The sequence below is a fragment of the Amblyraja radiata genome, chromosome 3 (genome assembly GCF_010909765.2).
Source record: "Amblyraja radiata isolate CabotCenter1 chromosome 3, sAmbRad1.1.pri, whole genome shotgun sequence".
Lineage (NCBI taxonomy): Eukaryota > Metazoa > Chordata > Chondrichthyes > Rajiformes > Rajidae > Amblyraja > Amblyraja radiata.
In genome coordinates, this window is record NC_045958.1 from 92,845,621 (window position 1) to 92,865,639 (window position 20,019).

The 20,019-nt window shown below is 44.1% G+C and overlaps 1 protein-coding gene across 1 annotated transcript in view; it reads left to right on the forward strand.

Moving 5' to 3' along the window:
- Positions 1-19,799, forward strand: part of LOC116971289 (probable ATP-dependent RNA helicase DDX60) — a 135,092-nt gene extending 115,293 nt beyond the window's left edge. The window contains exons 32-37 of the mRNA XM_033018330.1: positions 6,364-6,485; positions 8,193-8,340; positions 11,383-11,531; positions 14,013-14,164; positions 15,660-15,722; positions 19,512-19,799. Of these exons, the coding sequence (XP_032874221.1) occupies positions 6,364-6,485; positions 8,193-8,340; positions 11,383-11,531; positions 14,013-14,164; positions 15,660-15,722; positions 19,512-19,617 (740 nt within the window). The 3' untranslated portion in view covers positions 19,618-19,799. The remainder of the gene's footprint in view (positions 1-6,363; positions 6,486-8,192; positions 8,341-11,382; positions 11,532-14,012; positions 14,165-15,659; positions 15,723-19,511) is intronic.
- The last annotated feature ends 220 nt before the right edge of the window (positions 19,800-20,019 follow it).

Below are 20,019 nucleotides of genomic sequence, written 5' to 3' on the forward strand. Positions count from 1 at the left end.
CAGAGGCAGAAGTTGGGGGCTGAGGATAGAGCGCGGTGATTGGTGGAGGGAGACGTGTCAAAACACTCTCGGCAGCCCTGCACCGCAGCCAGGACCAAAGATCCTATAGCGCTATAGCATCTTTGGGCAGGATCGATCCCGGTCTCCGGCGCTGCAATTGCTGCCGAACCACCACTGGACCATCCCCGTCCCCACCCCAGAGCGTCTCCATGCCCGAGGGTGGCCAGAGGCGTCGGGAGTCAAATGGGAGCGGTGCCCCCAGGCCCAGTGCAGTGAAGCAGCGCTGCTCAACTCTGCCTTTCCCTGTCTGGATTGAGACAGTGCTGTAGGCGAGACAGGCAGAGTTGAGATGCATTTAGTGCTGGATTTAGCTGAAATTACCGTTCACAGAAGCCTCCGAAGCCTCGCGCGTGTGTGTGGGAGTGTGCGCATGCGCACGCAGCCGCCAAGATATTCTGTCCCCCGGTCCCCTCCATATTTTTATAGTGATCTGAGCGGTGATCTGATGCCGGTGTTGTCCAAGGAGCGCTGACCTTCCTTCCCACCTCCTCTGCCCGTTCCTCTCTCTCTCTCTCTCTCTCTCTCTTGTACGCCCCCTCCACTCCCCTTATCCTGAGACCCCTCTTCTCAATCCCGCACTGATCCCCATTCTTGCCTCTATTCAGTCCTCACTGCCATCCCCTGTGCTCCCCTCCTCATCTACCCCCCCCCCCCCCCATCTATTCATCCTGCACTGATCTCCCTATCAACCTCGCATTGATTCTCCTGCCACTCCCCTTCAATCCTACACTGGTCCCCCAATTCATCCTGTACTGACCCCTCTTCCCATTCATCCTGTACTGACCCCTCTTCCCATCCATCCGCACTGCCCAGCCCCTTCATCCTGCACTGCTCCCCCCATCCATCCCGCACAGAACCCCCCCATTCAACCCACTGCCATCCCCCATGCTCTCCCCTCACAATTTTACCTACTCCAACCAACACGCACTAATTCCCCTGCCTCATTCCACCCATTCCGCACCAGTTGCCTTCTCAACCCCCCCCCCCCCCCCTCCCCCCACCGCAACCTATCCATCCCGCACTGATTCACACCCCCCCTCCCGACCCTATTGTGCTGGAAATGTCTGCAGAGCGAACATTGACTGTTTGATAACGGAATGCAATCAAATATGTTTTATTTCCCAATGTTATTTGTTTTAATCCATAAAAATGGATTAATTAAATTGTGAACACGTGAAACATTAAAACCGCAGTGTTTGATTGTCAGTGCTGCCGTTGACACATTATTACAGAATTCATTTTAACGGCAAATCAATGCTCTTAATATGGAGTATCAGTACTGTAGTTATTTAATGAGCAACATTCACAACTATACGTTGGATTTATCCAGGTTTTACTTCTACAGTCGATCATATACATCACAAATTTGGTCAGGAGATATTTCAATTGAAATTTTAACGTTAATTCTGAAGTGGGAATGATGGAAAAAGCGTTTATCAACATTTTTTTTTAATTTGTTGCTTACAAACTGGGTATCTTCATTGCTGTTCACAACACATTCATCTAATCTGAATGTCCGGTAATGTGGCATCTTGACACCTTTAAATATATTACCAAAAGAACATTTGCTGCAGTTATGTCCTTTGGCCATCTCTTGTTAGTTAGTGTAATGTTTAACCTGTCAGATGGGTATAGTCAGTTTTGTCAACTATTATCATAAAATGCCTATAGAAATTTCCTTGCAACCTGTATATTTTGTTGTGGATAAATTATGTGGGAAGCGAGAGTGTTTCTGTACCAATAGCTATAACGACCCATGCTATGGCCATGTCATGATAATTTTCGGTCCTTCACAGAAAACATGCTTGCATCAATCTGTAGTGTGCATGGTTAAGCATATATGTTATCATGGTCCAGGATTTATTGACACAGGTTGATCATACGCTGAATAATCCAACCACATTTTAGTTTGGAAGTGGAAAGAAATAATAAAAATTGCATTAATTGCAATGTGTAAAAAGAGATACTGTATTATAATTTTGTTGCATGTCATTGTGGGATATATCATGTCTTGATTGGTGAATATGTTTAGTTTGTGACTTTATTTGAAGCAGAAATAATATGTGAATGCTTCATTGACCATAATTCCGACTGGTAACTAAGCACTTCGTCCGAGCTCATTATTGCACGCGTCATGCAAGCCATCTTAAATGACCACCTAAACTGTCATTTGGCAACCTAAAAAGCTGCTGAGGTTGCCCGGCTGGCAACAGGGAAAAAAAGTTAAGCGAGAGCCCTGATTATTAGGGGAAGAAATCGCGTTCATGCCGCACGACGTGTTTAGCCACCTGCCCCCGCTACTCAAGGAGCTTGTGCTGAGCGGTAACCAGCTGCGGAGCTCCAACTGGGGCAGGCTTTACCTGCTAGGCTGGTTGGAGCTGTTGGACCTCGGTAGCAACCTGTTGACCACGATGCCTCGCATCCTGTCCAACTGCACCCAGACCCTGCGCATCTTCAACCTCACCCGCAACCAGATCTCCAAGCTGACCAAGGACTTCTTGCAGGACGTGACCTCCCTGCAGTACCTGGATCTCAGCTACAACAACCTGAAGACCATCCAGGCCTCCAGTTTCCCGGACAGCGCCATCAAACACCTCCGGGAGCTGCGGCTAAGCGGCAACCACTTTCTCTGCACCTGCGACGCCAGGTGGTTTGTGTGTTGGATCAATCAGACCATGGTCTACATCCCTCGCCTGGTCACCGATGTCACCTGCACCTCCCCCAAAGCCCACCGCGGCCACGGCATCGTCATGGTGGACCTGCACTCCTGCAAGTTTTTGGAGTGTGCTCCTCTATTTGATACTTAAAACAGGCCTTCATTCACGGTGGTGCAGTTGCCTGACAGCGAATGCAGCGTTGGAGGCCTGGGTTAGATCCCGACTACGGGTGCTGTCTGTACTTCTCGCCGTGACGTGCGTGGGTTTTCTCCTAGATCCTCCCACACTCCAAAGACGTACAGGTTTGTAGGTTAATTGGCTTGGTGGATGTAAAAATGTCGATAGTGGGTGTAGGATGGTGTTAGTGTGCGGGGATCGCTGGTCGGCGCAGACCCGGTGGTCCGAAGGGCCTGTTTCCTCTCTGCATCTCTAAACTAAACTAACAGGGGAGAACACTGGACCTTCTTAGTCAGTTTATTATTTTACACTTATAAACATTACACAGATCACGAAGTGTGAAATAAAGCTGGCAAGCCGAGGTCATGCAAGAAACGGAGGAAAACGGGAGACGATTTTATTCAGCAACTCCGTTCTGGCAGAACATCTATCCTGTGTTAAGAAACCTAAATTTCAGGGGATTTAAATCTTGAGTTCAACTTCTACCTAAATTTTATCGATTTACAAAAGCTTTGAAGTTCTCCCTACAGTCCGTTTCTTAAACACCTTTACGATTTGCGCTTTTTTTGACAGCCAAGTACTTTAAATGCCATTTATTGCATTGTAGCAATGATAGGCAACGATTTGATAAAGTGGTTAATTACATGACAAGAGAAGCATGCAGCTACATAAGAGACACGGAGAAGCTGATCATCAGGGCAGTTCTGTCCATGGTCATGGGAGACTTTTTATAGTAAAAAAAAAAACTGCATGACATTTTTATCCATGTGATGATTTTTCCACACGGCGTTGTTGGCTCAAGAGTAACTCGGGAGCGGAACTTGGTACATCACAGAAATGAGAAGTAAACGGCAAACTTAGACATACATGTGGGAACTCGTTTAAACTCGTGAACATAAACTTGGAATCTCGTAGACAACCACGAGTTTGATTTTTTCTTTCACTCGGGATCACTCGTGGGTGGACTCGCACTGTGAGACAGGGGCTTAACTTGGGAATTGGTGATATAGAGTAATACATCATCTGCATATAATGATATTTTATTATTGGAGTACTTAGTGTTATAGCCGTGAATATTCGGATGTACTCTTACACTTTCCGCCAAAGGTTCAATCTCAAGGTCAAATAACAGGGGTGATAATGCACATCCCTGTCTATTGCCCCTGGATAACTGAAATTTAGGTGAGAGTATATGATTGGTCAGCATTCTGGCAGTCGGCTTATCATATAGCAGTTTTATCCATGAAATAAAAGTTCTCCCAACTGGAATTTTTGTAATACTGTAAAAAGATATTTCCATTCTACTTGATCAAATGCTTTTTCTGCGTCTAATTAAATAATTGATAAGTCTTCTTTTATCGTTCTGTGTGAGTACATTTTGTTGAACAGGCGTCTCAAATTATTAAACGAGTGTCTCTTGGGTATAAACCCAATTTGATCAGAGTGTATTAATTTATTAACGTATTTACTTGAACTTCTTGCCAGAGTTTTAGCTAATATTTTCTGATCTGTATTTAACAGGGCGATTGCTCTGTATGATCCCGGATCTTCCAGATCTTTATCTTTTTTGGGTATAAGTGTAATAGTTGATTCAGCTAGGGTTTGTGGTAGTGTCTGTTCTTTAAATGCATGTATATAAAGGTTATGTAAACGCGGGGAGATTATCTCGTAAAATCTTTTATAAAATTCGTTACTAAACCCGTCTGGGCCTGGTGTTTTGCCATTCTTCAATGAATTGATAGTCTCTTCTATTTCTTTAATTGAAATCTGTGCTCCTAATTCATCTCGTTCCACCACATTAAGTGTCGGCAGATTACAGTTATCAAGAAAGTTTGTAATTTTTCTCATTTCTGTTGATGTTTTGGATGTATATAAATGTTGATAGAATTGGGCAAATCTTTCGTTAATGTCTTTTGGAAGTGTAAACAATTCACCTTTATTTGATCTGATTTTTTTTAATAGTATGGTCCTTTTCCACTTTTCTCAACTGGCGTGCTAGAAGTTTGTGTGGTTTGTCGCCGAATTCAAAATGTTCCTGTTTAGTAATTTGAAATAATCTGATAACTCTTGCAGAGAGAATTTGATTTAGCTTAAATTTTAATACTGCTATCTTATTATGTTTATCCATAGACGGATCTGTCGCGTTTTCTCAGTCCAGCTGTCTGATCTGTTCTTTAGTATTTGAGGATTAAACCTCCAGAATGATTTTTTATTGTACATTCCTTCTAGTTTTAGGGAGAAGGTTAGCAGGGAATGATCAGAAATAGTACTATTATGGTATTTGGGATTAGTTGTAAAAGGTATTAATTTTGTGTCCACCAGAAAATAGTCAATACGTGTATAAGTTTTGATGGTGGTTGACAATAAAAGACACAAAGTGCTGGAGTAACTCAGTCGAGTGCTGTCTGTGTGGAGTTTACACGTTCTCCCTGTGACCGTGTGGGTTTCTTCTGGGTGCTCCTTTTTCCTCCCACATTCCGAAGATGTGCGGGTTTGTAGGTGACTTATCCTCGTTAAAAGTGTCCCTAGGGTGCTTGCAGTGGATGCAAAGTTGCGATAACATAGAACTAGTGCGAGCGGGTGATCGATGGTTGGAGTGGACTCGGTGGGTTGAAGGGCTGACTGGTGCTGTCTGCACACAGTTTGCACGTTCTCCCCGTGACCTGCGTGAGTTTTCTCAAGGTGCTCATACACTCCAAAGACGTACAGGTTTTTAGGTTAATTGGCTGCTGTAAATTCTAAATTGTCCCTAGTGTGTAGGATAGTTCTAGTGTACGGAGATCGCTGGTCAGCTCGGACTCGTGGGCCGAAGGCCCTGTTTCCACACTGTATCTCTAAAGTCTAAAGATCCATATCCCTCTATTCCCTGCACTTCCATATGCCAATCTAAAAGCAGATTGGCATATGGAATGTATCTGAGGCCAAATGCCACTCTTGTATCTGCCTCCACCACCACTCCAGGAAGTACCTCTTAGCCCCGTACATCTTCATTACACTTTCACCCTCTAACCTAATAGCTATGTCCCCTAGTGTTGGACAGTTCCACCCTCGGGAAAAAGGTTCTGACTGTGGACAGCAAGTAAACACTCACTCAGCCTGTGAAGCTCACATCACTTGAATGAACTCCAAACCAGATCCTTAGACTTTAGGGATACACCGTGGAAACAGGTGCTATGGTCCACCGAGTCCGCGTCGATCGGCGATCACCCCGTACACTAGTTCTATCCTACACACTAGGGATAATTTACAATTTGGAGAAGCCAATTAACCTACAAACCTGCACATGTGAGGAAACCGGAGAAAACCAACGCGGTCACAGGGAGAACGTACAAACAACATATGGACAACACCCATAGTCAGGATCGATTCTGAGTCCCTGGCGCTGTAAGGCCATTGGACATGTCATTGGGCATTTTGGTGCATTTACATCACCTGTCGGTGGCCTAACACGTTGGCTCTTTTTTGACAGGTTCAAAGACTTTTTCAGAAGACGTGATGGAGACTTTAGTTCTCATCCTGGCCAACCTATTTGGCAGGCGCTATTTGCCGCCATTCTTGTTGGAGCAGAAGCCTTCTTTCCAACAGTCCAAGGTGAGTGAGGTTTCATCTCTGCAAGACATGGGGGTCTCAGTCATTGAGGGTTCCTACGCCCTCCCTGCTGAAAGACACCAAGGATGCTCCCCCTTCCCTTGGATAAGACATCATGTCTTGACTGAACAGACATGTGACTCTGACCACAGGTTTGCAGGTTAATTAGCCCTCTGTAAATTTCATCTGGTGTGTAAGGAATTGATGAGGAATTGGGATAACATAGAAATAGTGTGAACGGGTGAATGCTAGTCGGCATGGACACAGTGCGGTGAAGGGCCTGTTTCCAGGCTGTATCTCTAAACTAAACTAAAACACTAAACTTTACCTATGCCATACTGATGATCAAACTTTCTCTATCACAATTAGAAGGACTGAAGTTAACATAGAATTAGTTTGGTTTAGTTTAGAGATTACGCGCGGAAACAGGCCCTTCATCCCACCAAGTCCGTGCCGACTAATCAATCACCCCATTTTCTAGCAATGTCCTACACTCTAGTGACTATTTACAATTTTTTTAAACTGAAACCAATTCACCTACAAACTTGTATGTCTTGGAATGTGAGAGGAAACCGGAGCACCCAGAGAAAACCCACGCGGTCACAGGTAGAACATACAAATTCCATACAGACAGCACCCAAGGTCAGGATCGAACCTGGTTCTCTGACGCTGTGAGGCAGTAACTCTACCGCTGCCACTATTGTGTTATGTTTTACACAGTATTACAGTGAATGGGTGATGGAAAGTCAGTGGGTCAGGCAGTAAATGTGGAGAGAAATAGACAGATGACGTTTCATAGAATGCAGAACAGTACTGCACAAGAACAGGCCCTTCGGCCCACAATGTCTGTGCCGAACATGATGCCAAGCCCAACTCGTATCTGCCTGCACATAATCAATATCCCTCCATTCTCTGTATATCCATATGCCTATCGAAACATATCTCAAATCCCACTATCATATCTGCCTCCACCACTACCCCTGGCAGCATGTTCCAGGCACCCACCACCCTCTGTGCAAAAAAAACCTTGCCCAATACATCTCCTTTAAACCTTGACCTTCTCACATTAAAGCTATGCACTCTAGTCTTTGATACAAAATGTCATCTGCGTATTTCCTCCACAGATGCTGCCTAACTTGTTGAGTTTAGAGTTTAGTTTAGAGATACAGAATAGAAATGTTCTTCGACTCTCTCAGTCCATGCCAACCATCGATCAACCTTTCACAGAGGTTCTATGTTCTCCCACTTTCGCATCCAATCCCTACAAACTGGCGGAAATTTACAGAGGCCAATTAACTTAAAAAAAGGCAGGTCTTTGGGATGTGGGATGAAATTGGAGTACCCAGAGGAAATCCGCACAATCAGGTAGAAAACGTGCAAACTCCACGCAGACAGCACCCGAGGTCAGGATCGAACCCGGGTCACTGGTGCTGCGAGGCAGCAGCTCTTGATTAGTACGAGTGTCAGGGGTTATGGGGAGAAGGTGGGAGAATGAGGTTGAGAGGGAAAGATTGATCAGCCATGGTTGATTGGCGGAGTAGACTTGATGGGCCGAATGGCCTAATTCTGCTCCTATCACTTATGACCTTATGAAATCAAGCGGCTGTGCAGTGCGTCGCCCATTTGGCACAATGGTGCAGCTGGCAGATGGACCGAGTTCCACCAGCACTTTGTGCTTTACACACAGTTGAATCCTTGTTTTGTGTTTAGGTATTCCTGAACGATCTTCCCAAAGAGTTTGCTGTCGCAGTCCACGAGTACAACAAGAATGCTCTCCACGTCTTTGGACACTTCCTGCTCACCGTCTCACGGCAGGTTGACCTGGAAGAGGAGTCTAAGCTTCCCCTGACAAACACATGTAAGCACCTCATATTCTTCCTGGGTAGCTCACAACCTAACGGTATGAACATTGAGTATGTAGGAAGGAACTGCAGACAGACACAAAAGGCTGGAGTAACTCAGCAGGTCAGACATTCAACTCTAGAGGAAGGGAATGGGTGACGTTTCGGGTTGAGACCCTTCTTACGACTGAGAGTCAGGGAAAGGGAAATGAGAGATATAGACTGATGTCGAGCGATATAGAACATATGAATGAAAGATATGACAAAAGGTAGCAATGAGAAAATAAACAAGCCATTGTTAGCTGTTGGTTAGGTAAGAACGAGTTTTGACAATGAGACTCATCAGGATGACTTTGAAGCTGGTGCAACGGGTGGGGGAGGGATGGAAAGAGGCGGAATGCTAGGGGACAAGGAACTGCAGATGTTGGTTAATACCGAAGATAGACACAAAGTGCTGGAGTAACTCAGTGGGCCAGGTACCATCTCTGGAGAGAAGGAATACGTCTTCTTCTTGCGAATGAAACAAATAAACCAAAGGAATAGTTAGATCTCAAGCCGGGTGTTGAGCAGCCAGGTTGTTGTCTCTGCGTCAATGTCTGCCAGGCCCTGAGCTCCCTGGTAACTCAACGGGACAGGCAGCATCTCTGGATAGATGGAATGGGTGACGTTGTGGGTTGAGACCCTTCTTCAGACTAAGAAAGTGATATGTAGAAAGCGGTCATTTAATCAGGATTAATTGGCATTTGTGTCCAGCATAGCCCATGGATTACCAGTTGGCCTGGTGTATGGGAATATCATTGGGTTTATTGAAGATCAGAAAACTGCAGAGATTGGAATCAGAAGCAGATCAGGAGCATCTGAGAGAAGAGAAACAGAGAAAATAGGGAGGCACAGTGGGGCAGCAGAGGAGTTGCTGCCTCACAAGCACCAAGGACTTGGGTTCGATCCTGACCACTGGTGCTGTCTGTACAGAGTTTGTACATTCTTTCTATGGCTGCGTGGGTTTTCTCTGGGTGCTCCGTTTACTCCCACATTCCAAGGACGTGCAGGTTTGCAGGGAATAAGTTAATTGGCTTCTGTAAATTGTCCCTAGTGTGTAGGATAGAACTAGTGAATGGGTGATCGCTGGTTGGCACGGACGCAGTGAGCAAACATGTCTGTTTCCATACTGTGCACTAAGCTAAACGACAGGGAGACTGTAAACTCCACACAGGCAGCAGCTGTTGAAGAAGTCATCTAGTTAAAAGGTTAACGAAGGCACTTAGATGACAAAGTCCAGAAGCACAGTATATGATGGAGCCCTTGAAAGTGTTGGAGAACAGAGAGATCTGGGAGTCTACATGTCTTGTTCCCAGAAAGTAGCAATGCAGAAGACCAGCATGGTGTAGAAGGCAGAATGTGGAAACAAAGAACTGCAGATACACAATAGGACACAAGGCGCTGGAGAAACTCGGCAGGTCAAGCAGCATCTCAGGTGTGTCATTCCGGTCACCCAACCACAGACTTTACTACATCAGAGAGGGTGTAGAAGAGATTCATCAGTTGTTTCCTGTTTGCCAACCAATTTTCTATCCATGTCAGCACTCTACCCCCAATACCATGTGCCCTAATTTTGCCCACTAATCTCCTATGTGGGACCTTATCAAATGCCTTCTGAAAGTCCAGGTACACTACATCCACTGGCTCCCCCTTGTCAATTTTCATAGTTACATCTTTAAAAAATTCCAGAAGATCAGTCAAGCATGATTTCCCCTTCGTAAATCCATGCTGACTTGGACCGATCCTGTTACTACTATCCATATATGCGGCAATTTCATCTTTTATAATTGACTCCAGCATCTTCCCCACCACCGATGTCAGGCTAACTGGTCTATAATTCCCTGTTTTCTCTCTCCCGCCTTTCTTAATAAGTGGGATAACATTAGCTACCCTCCAATCCACAGGAACTGATCCTGAGTCTATAGAACATTGGAAAATAATCACCAATGCATCCACGATTTCTAGAGACACTTCCTTAAGTACCCTGGGATGCAGACCATCAGGCCCTGGGGATTTATCAGTCTTCAGTCACATCAGTCTATCCAACACCATTTTCTGCCTAATGTGGATTTCCTTCAGATAGGGTGAATGCACTGAGTCTTTTAGACTCCCAGAGTAGGGGAATAAAGAACCAGAGGATGTAAGGTTAAGGTAACGATGGAAAGATTGAATAAGAACCTGGGGGGCAGCTTTGTACTCAAAGGGTGGTGGTATATGGAAAGAGCTGCCAGATGAGATAGTTGAGGGAGGTACAACCACAATGTTTAAGAAGCATTTGGACAGGTACATGGACAGGATAGATTTAGATGGATAGGGTCCAAATGCAGGCAGGTGGGATTAGTGTAGTTGGGACTTTGGGCCGAAGGGCCTGATTCCATGCTGTATGACTCTATGACTCTAATTTCAAAAAGGTGTTTGATTCATTTTTTGGAACAGAGAAAGGTATAGGGCTATTGGTTAAGATTTGGACTTGTTCAGCAGATCTACTAATGGGCCAGTAGGGCTGAATGGCCTTCTCCAGAATCAGGTGAGTCAGTGGTCCTAAACTGGCAACAGGTAAAAGGGAGCTCCCACTTGTGTTGGCAAGTCCAAAAGCTGCCTGACCCACTGAGTTACTCCAGCACCTTATGTTCTTTTGTCTATTAACTGGCATCTGCAGTTCCTTGTTCGGGCAGCACAGTGGTGCAGCGGTAAAGTTTCTACTTTACCACACCAGAGACCCGGGTTTGTTCCTGACTATGGGTGCTGTATATGAAGTTTGCACATTCTCCCCATGACCGCGTGGGTTCTCTCCGGGTGCTCCAATTTCCTCCCACACTCCAATGACGTGCAGGTTTATAGGTTAATTGTCTTCGGTAAAATTGTAACTACTAGTGTGAAAGATAATGCTAGTGTACGGGGCAATCGCTGGTCGGTGTGGACTCGGTGGGCTGAAAGGTCTGTTTCTGCACTGTGTTTCCAAAGGTTGAGTAATGTTCGCTAGTGTGAATGCACCAACATGAATATATTTTTACTTCCAGCATTCATGCGTACCAAGGAGTCAGAGGTCACTGAGTTCATCACAGAGTTGTCCAAATGCTTAAATCGTCAGATTACAGGAATCTCACCGTTCGCTTGCTTGTCCGGGCACACTGACCACGATCTGTTCAAGAATGACGATCTGGATGCAGTAAGTCGGCAGTATCAGAGTGGGAGGAATGGGCAACAAGGAATGCTAGGACTTATTAGTGCGGAATGGTGATTCCACTGTGGTGGATGTTTATGTTAAACTTTATTTTATGTGCTGTGTGTATTTTTGCTTTTTACTTAGTATGGTTGAATGGGAACTCAAATTTCACTGTACCTTAATTGGTATATATGACAATTAAATTGAATCTTGATCTTGAATCTAATGAACTGGAAAAGCTAGAACACATTCCACTCACCTGAATGGCTGCGAGATTACATAAGACATAAGATAGAGGAGCAGAATTCGGCCACTCAGCCCATTGAGTCTGTTCCACCATTCAATCAAGGCTGATCTATCCATCCCTCTCACCTCCATGCTCCTGCCTTCTCCCCACAACCTCTGATGCCATTACTAATCAAGAATCTATCAATAATCGCTTATAAAATGACTTGGCCTCCACTGCTGTCTGTGACAATGAATTCCACAGATTTACCACTCTCTGGCAAAATAAAGTCCTCCTCATCACCATTCTAAAGGTACATCCTTTCATTCTGAGGCTGTGCCCTGTGGTCCGAAACTCACCTAATCAGTGGAAAGACTATTCATGAATACAATCAAAACTGTCCACAGCATACAGGCACAGGATGAAGGAATAGACACAAAATACTGGAGTAACTAAGCGGGACATGCATAGCGTCTATGGATCGAAGGAATGGGTGATATTACGGGTCGACCTTCTACAGCCTGAGAGTCAGGGTAGAGGGAGACAGAGAGATATGGAAGGGTAAGGTGTGAAAACGAGACATCAAAGGGGATAAATTCAAGGAAAATGTAGAATCGATAGCTAAGAAAGATGACAACAAAGCATACTGTACAAAGCATACAGAGATAGAATGTAATCAGGAAGACAGTCAGACTGATCGGAGAACAAGGATGGGGGAGGGATGGAGAGAGAGAGGGAAAGTAGGGGTTACTTAAAGTTAGAGAAGTCAACATGGGTTGTAAGCTACCCAAGCAAAATATGAGGTGCTGTTTCTCCAATTTGTGTTGTGCCTCACTCTGACTGTACATATCAGAGTTCTTGGTAGTGGGTTTGGACTTGATGGGCAGAAGGGCCTGTTTCAATGCTGTATGACTGAGTCCAGGCCCACCCATTTAATTAAATTATCAGTGATTTTAAATGGTTATTGGTAAACATAGAACAATACAGCACAGGGACGGGCACTTCGGTCCTCAATGTTTACACCGAACATGATGCCAAATTAAACTGATCTCATATGCCTGTGCATGATCCACATCTCTCTTTTCCCTGCACTTCGATGTGCCTATCCAAAGGTTTCTTAAACGCCACTACCCATACCTACCAACTAGTCCGATTTTATCGTATTTGTTCCGATTTTTAAGTTAAAAAAAGTGTGAAAAATCGGAACAGCACGATTTTAAAATGAGGGGAAAAAATGGCCAATCAACCGCTGTCTCTAACGGGGCTGCATCCAATCACCGACCAGCTTCCCTTAATATTCCCGTCCAATCAGCTGCTATCTCCAATGGCATTCTGTCCAATCACATAATGCGCAAGTCACTTGGCGGCCAATCAGACGCTGTCTCCAAGGGGCTTTGTGGCCAATCACTGACCAGCTTCCCTTACTGAAGCAGAAGATGGCTGCAGCCAACACTTTTTCTCTGTTTTTTGCACACAGTGCTAGGCAAAGAGACATTTCAGGTAGCATTCTTTGTAAAGATTTTTTTAGCTGTATGGTCATTTATTTCATGAAATATTTATCTTTTGGGGGTTACGCCGAGGTGAGAGAGGGAGTGAGAGAGAGATGAGAGCGTGAGAGAGAGAGAGATATTCCAGCCTCTTAATGACTTCTGATTAGGTAATGAGCTACCAAATGACTTTCAATGATAAACTTCTGGACAAATGCAAGAAAGCAGGTACGGCATATAATACACAATAAACTGTATTACGAATACACAATAAACAAGTTATGCATTCTTTTACTCTTACATGGGTATGACCGCACATAAATTTTTTTTTAAAAATCAGCAAAATGGCTCTGCGTAAAAATACTGATTTCCTCAGCAAAATACTGATTTTCAGGTACTCGAAGGCTGAATTGCTCTGACAAAACTTGGCACCTCTGAATTTATCGTGATATCGGCAAACTACTAAAAAAAAATTTAAAATCCAGGAGCTCAGGTCTAATGAGCGAGCGCCTTCGGCCTCCACCAGCACCCCTGGCAATGCGTTCCAGGTCCCCACCACCCTCTGTGTAAAATATACTTGCCCTGCACATCTCCATTAAACTGTCCCCCTTCTCACCTTATAGCTGTGCCCTCTAATGGTGGACATTTCCACCCTGGGGAAAAACATTCTGACTGTCTACCCTATCATTGCCTCTCATAATTTAAGCGAAATAAAAGAGTAAGGAATGGAACAAAGCTGAAGTTGTGTCATAAAATTTTTCTTACTTTCAGATTATTTTCCGCACACTTGGTATTCATATGAATAACATCCCCATTCTGCCCTTGAGGCGCTACGATAGGCAAGGAAGGCACATGCCTCTCAACGCTTATGCTCTTGACTTCTACAAACACGGCAGCATGCATGCTTTGACCAAAGATAACGGGTAAGAATCCTTTGTCTTATGGATATGGGGCAGCACAAGGTGTACCACTCGCAGTAAGGTAAAGTTGCTGCCTCCCAGCGCCAGGGACCCAGGTTCCATCCTGACTACGGTTGCTGCCTGTACGGAGTTTGCACGTTCTCCCTTTTCTCCGGGTGCTCCGGTTTCCTCCCACACTCCAAAGACATGCAGGTTTGTAGGTTAATTGGCTTTGGTAAGATTGTAAATTGTCCCTATTGTGTAAGATAGTGCCAGTATACAGGGTCGGCGCAGACTCGGTGGGCCGAAGGGCCTGTTTCTGCTCTGTACCTCTCCATACTTTACATTAAAATCTGAAATGTATTTTGTGTTGGAGGCACCTTATCTTCAAGCTGGAGGCATTGCAGCCTCTCAAGTTCCATGCTGAACCTGACCCTTTCGGATAATGGTTAGCTTACTGGACCAAGAGCTAGAAGTTAGGACCTTCAGGCAAATAAGTGTGAGGTGTTTCAGTTTGGGAAGTCAAACCAGGCTGGACCTTCACAGTAAATAGTAGGGGCCCAAGCATGTATGTAGAGCAGAGGGATCTAGGAATGCAGGTACAGAGTTCCCTGTAAGTGGCAAGGCAGGTAAATAGGATGGTTAAGATGGCTTTTGGTACATTGGTCTTTATCAGTCAGGGTATTGGGTATTAAAGTTGAAATGTTATACTCCTGTTTGGAGTATTGTGTTCTGTTTGGGTCACCCTGCTAAAGGAAGGATGTCATTAAGTGTGCAGAGAAGATTTACGAGGATGTTGCCAAGGCCTAATGGCCTGAGCTATAGGGAGAAGTTGGGCAGGCTCGGACTTTATTCCTTAGAGCACAGGAGGCTGATGGGTGATCATATACAATGGGGGCCTCAGCGGCAGAGAGAGCCTCAGTAGTGGTGGGCCTCGCAATCGACCCGCGATTGGGGGGATCGCCGTGAGGGATGATGGGAGAACAAAGGGGACCTAGTGTGGGGGAGGGGGGTGGGGGCACTGTAGTTTTAGAATCATCTGCTCCAGGGATTACTCTTTGTTCATTTGTTCCAGTTAAGGCCCCATGCACATGGTAGCCAGCCAACAGTTGCTTGTCTTTTTCTATTTTTCACTTTTAATTTAATTTTAATTTCAGCTAGATCCTGACCACCTATCTACCTCATTGAAGACCTTTAAAATATCTTTAATTGGACATAATGGGACTTCAATGTTATATTTTGCACTAAATGTTGAACCCTTTATCCTTTATCTGTACTCTTGATTGCAATCATGTAAGTCTCTTCTTTGACCAGACAGCATGCAAAAAAACGTTTCACTGTACCTCAGTACAATTGACAATAATAAACTAAACTAAACTAAACTGATCTTTCCCCTCATTGCCTGTCACTGCTGATCTTTACCTACTCAAAGTCTATTGTATGATGCTATAAGGTCTGCATAAAAGTGAGCTATTGTTTTGTCAATGGTAACAATGAAACATGTTATTTCATTCCACAGACTAAATAGGGGGGAAGCCTATGCCCTGATCAAAGATTTCGTGTTGGTAATTTCTGCAATCAGGTGAGGCAATTTTTTGTTCTCCAGTTATCACTGCATGTTTATTTGACTTTTAATTAATTTTCTTTAATTGTTGATTTCATTTTAAGTAGAGAACTGAGAAGGTAGAGAACGTTTTAACTGAAGCTCATCAGGACTAGAAGAATAAATCCTGCCTCTTGAATCATAGAGCCATAGAGCATGAAAACCAGGCCCACACAGCCTGGAAACCAGGCCAACACAGCATGAACACAGGCCCACACAGCATGAACACAGGCCCATTCAGCATGAACTCAGCCCCATACAGCATGGAAACAGGCCCATTGAGCATGGGAACAGGCCCATTGAGCATGGAAACAGGCCCAATGAGCAAGGAAACAAGGAAGAGATATACGACAGAGAACAGGAACTGAGTGAAATCCAGGTTAGCCGGAAAGTGGTGTTAGGTAAATTGAATGGATTAAAGGCCGATAAATCCCCAGGGCCAGATAGGCTGCATCCCAGAGTACTTAAGGAAGTAGCCCCAGAAATAGTGGATGCATTAGTGATAATTTTTCAAAACTCTTTAGATTCTGGAGTAGTTCCTGAGGATTGGAGGGTAGCTAATGTAACCCCACTTTTTGAAAAGGGAGGGAGAGAGACAACGGGGAATTACAGACCAGTTAGTCTAACGTCGGTAGTGGGGAAACTGCTAGAACCAGTTATTAAAGATGGGATAGCAGCACATTTGGAAAGTGATGAAATCATTGGACAAAGTCAGCATGGATTTATGAAAGGTAAATCATGTCTGACGAATCTTATAGAATTTTTTGAGGATGTAACTAGTAGAGTGGATAAGGGAGAACCAGTGGATGTGTTATATCTGGACTTTCAGAAGGCTTTCGACAAGGTCCCACATAAGAGATTAGTATATAAACTTAAAGCACACGGTATTGGGGGTTCAGTATTGATGTGGATAGAGAACTGGCTGGCAGACAGGAAGCAAAGAGTAGGAGTAAACGGGCCCTTTCACAATGGCAGGCAGTGACTAGTGGGGTACCGCAAGGCTCAGTGCTGGGACCCCAGCTATTTACGATATATATTAATGATTTGGACGAGGGAATTGAATGCAACATCTCCAAGTTTGTGGATGACACAAAGCTGGGGGGCAGTGTTAGCTGTGTGGAGGATGCAAGGAGGCTGCAAGGTGACTTGGATAGGCTGGGTGAGTGGGCAAATGCATGGCAGATGCAGTATAATGTGGATAAATGTGAGGTTATCCACGTTGGTGGCAAAAACAGTAAAGTAGGCTATTATCTGAATAGTGGCCGATTAGGAAAGGGGGAGATGCAACAAGACCTGGGTGTCATGGTACACCAGTCATTAAAAGTAGGCATGCAGGTGCAGCAGGTAGTGAAAAAGGCGAATGGTATGTTAGCATTCATAGCAAAAGGATTTGAGTATAGGAGCAGGGAGGTCCTACTGCAGTTGTACAGGGTCTTGGTGAGACCACACCTGGAGTATTGCGTACAGTTTTGGTCTCCTAATCTGAGGAAAGACATTCTTGCCATAGAGGGAGTACAGAGAAGGTTCACCAGACTGATTCCTGGGATGTCAGGACTTTCATATGAAAAAGACTGGATAGACTTGGTTTGTAAACGCCAGACATATATTGATACAATTTAAAGTATTATATAGGTTACATTATTCGAAAACTAAATTAAATAGTATTTTTCCGAATCTCTCCGCTATTTGTGATAAGTGCAAGAAAGCAGAGGCAAATTTAATACATAGTTTCGTTACATGTCCTAAATTGAATTATTACTGGACAGAAATTTTTTAAGTTATTTCTGAAGTCATCAAAGTTAAATTGGACCCTAACCCAAAGCTAATAATATTTGGAATTCCGGATTTACATCTATCACTTACAGTAAATCAAAGAAATTTCTTTGATTACTGTTTGATAATTGGGAAAAAAATCATACTGAAATTTTGGAAGGGAACATTATCCCCCACAACCAAAATGTGGGCAGCAGAGATGATGGAGACGTTACATCTGGAAAGAATTAGATTTGTCCTATTGGACAAGTATAATTCTTTTGAACAGATATGGTCTCCATATATACAGTATTTAGAGAAGTAGCTGTTCTTGGCAACACAGCTCGGCATGCACCCTGCGGGATTTGGTGAGAACAATTCATTTTTATATTGGAATTAACATATATGTCTTTATTGATACTATCACTTGTAGTAGTGTTATTAACAATACATATAGTGGTTTTTCTTTTTTTTTTTTTTTTTTTTTTTTTTTTTTTCGCTTCTCTTTTCTTTCTTATATATAATCAAATTATTATTTAATCACTCTCTTAATGATTTATAACTGTTCTATTCTTTTTCTATCATTATTTCTAAAAAAATAGTAGATAAGTATTATTAGTGTTTTACTTAATGCAAATTGAATTAATTTGATATAAAGTTGTTTGAAGCATTGTAATTGATTACCTTTAATAAAAAAATATATTACAAAAAAGACTTGGTTTGTACTCGCTAGAATTTAGAAGATTGAGGGGGGATCTTATAGAAACTTACAAAATTCTTAAGGGGTTGGACAGGCTAGATGCAGGAAGATTGTTCCCAATGTTGGGGAAGTCCAGAACAAGAGGTCACAGTTTAAGGATAAGGGATAATCTTTTAGGACCGAGATGAGGAAAACATTTTTCACACAGTGGTGAATCTCTGGAATCTCTGCCACAGAAGGTAGTTGAGGCCAGTTCATTGGCTATATTTAAGAGGGAGTTAGATGTGGCCCTTGTGACTAAAGGGATCAGGGGGTATGGAGAGAAGGCAGGTACAGGATACTGAGTTGGATGATCAGCCATGATCATATTGAATGGTGGTGCAGGCTCGAAGGGCCGAATGGCCTACTCCTGCACCTATTTTCTATGTTACTATATAACCGTACAGCACAAGCAGGCCCTTCGGCCTTCGGCCTGTGCTGAACAGGATTCTAAGACCACCTCTTATCTACCTGCGTGTGTTCTATATCCCTCCATTCCTGACATATCCATGTGCCAATCTAAAAGCCTCTTAAACCCCATTATCATATCTGCCTCAGCCACCAATCCCAATTCCAGGCGTTCTGTGTGAAAAATAAGCCCCCGCCCATCTCCTTTAAACTTTGTTCTTCTCACCTTAAAGCTAGGCCCTATTTGATTTTCCCAAAGTGCTGGAATAACTCAGCAGATCAGACAGCATGTCTGGACAACGTGGAGAGGAAACCTTTCTTCAGACTGGGTGATTTGATTTATCAATTCTGGGGAAAAGGTTCTGACTGTCTACCCTATCTATTCCTGTCATAATTTTATATACTTCTATCCGGTCTACTCGCAGTCTCCTGCATTCAAGAAAAAACAATCCAAGTCTGTCCAATTGGCAATTAAACACTGGGTCTTCTCTGTGACCCCGCACGCATAGACTAGATGGGCTGCAATGCCCCTTTCTATGTTATTAACCGATTACATCCAGAATCTCTGATGATCCGCAGCGGTAGAGTTGCTGCCTTAGTGCCAGAGACCCAGATTCGATCCCGACTGTGGGTGCTGTCTGTACGTGGTTTGTATGTTCTCCCTGTGACCGAGTGGATTTTCTCTGGGTGCTCCGGTTTCCTCCCACACTCCTAAGAGGTGCAGGTTTGTAGGTTAATTGGTTTCTGTAAATTGTCCCCAGTGTGTGGGATAGAACTAGTGTACGGTTGATTGTTGGTCGGCCTGTTGGGCTGAAGGGCCTGTTTCCGCGTTGTATCTCGAAATTAAACTAAACATTTTCTGTTCTCAGCGTTTCTCTATCAGAACGGTGCGGCAACGTTGATGACCCTGTTGTATTAGCTTTCGAGCAACTCAGCAAGACCTACAACGAAAAGTTCTATGCTGTTGGGAGCTAAGAAGCCAGAATGGGATTTAACCATCAATGCCCCTGTTGGTTGGGTGGACTGATGCCATCACTGAGTGCCATCAGGGGGCGCCGCAAGATGGTTGCCTCGCCAACATTCTGTATGCGTCGTTTTCCTTCTTTGTGATTTTAGTTTGTTGTAAAATGTATGTTTTAGTTTATCTTTAGTTTTAGGCAGGGGGGGGGGAACTTTTCTTATCTCTGTCCTTGACGGAGATGCAACTTTTTCTGTGTCGTATCTCCGTCTGCACTGCGGCCTAACATGGTGGAGTTGGCGGCCTCTTGCTGGGACTTCTAGAGCTCCAAAACCATGGAGCCTGGGGACTTTAACATCTCAGAGCGGGCGATCCCTTTGCCAGTGGTCGGCCTTTGGTGCTCCAACCTGCGGGAGCTG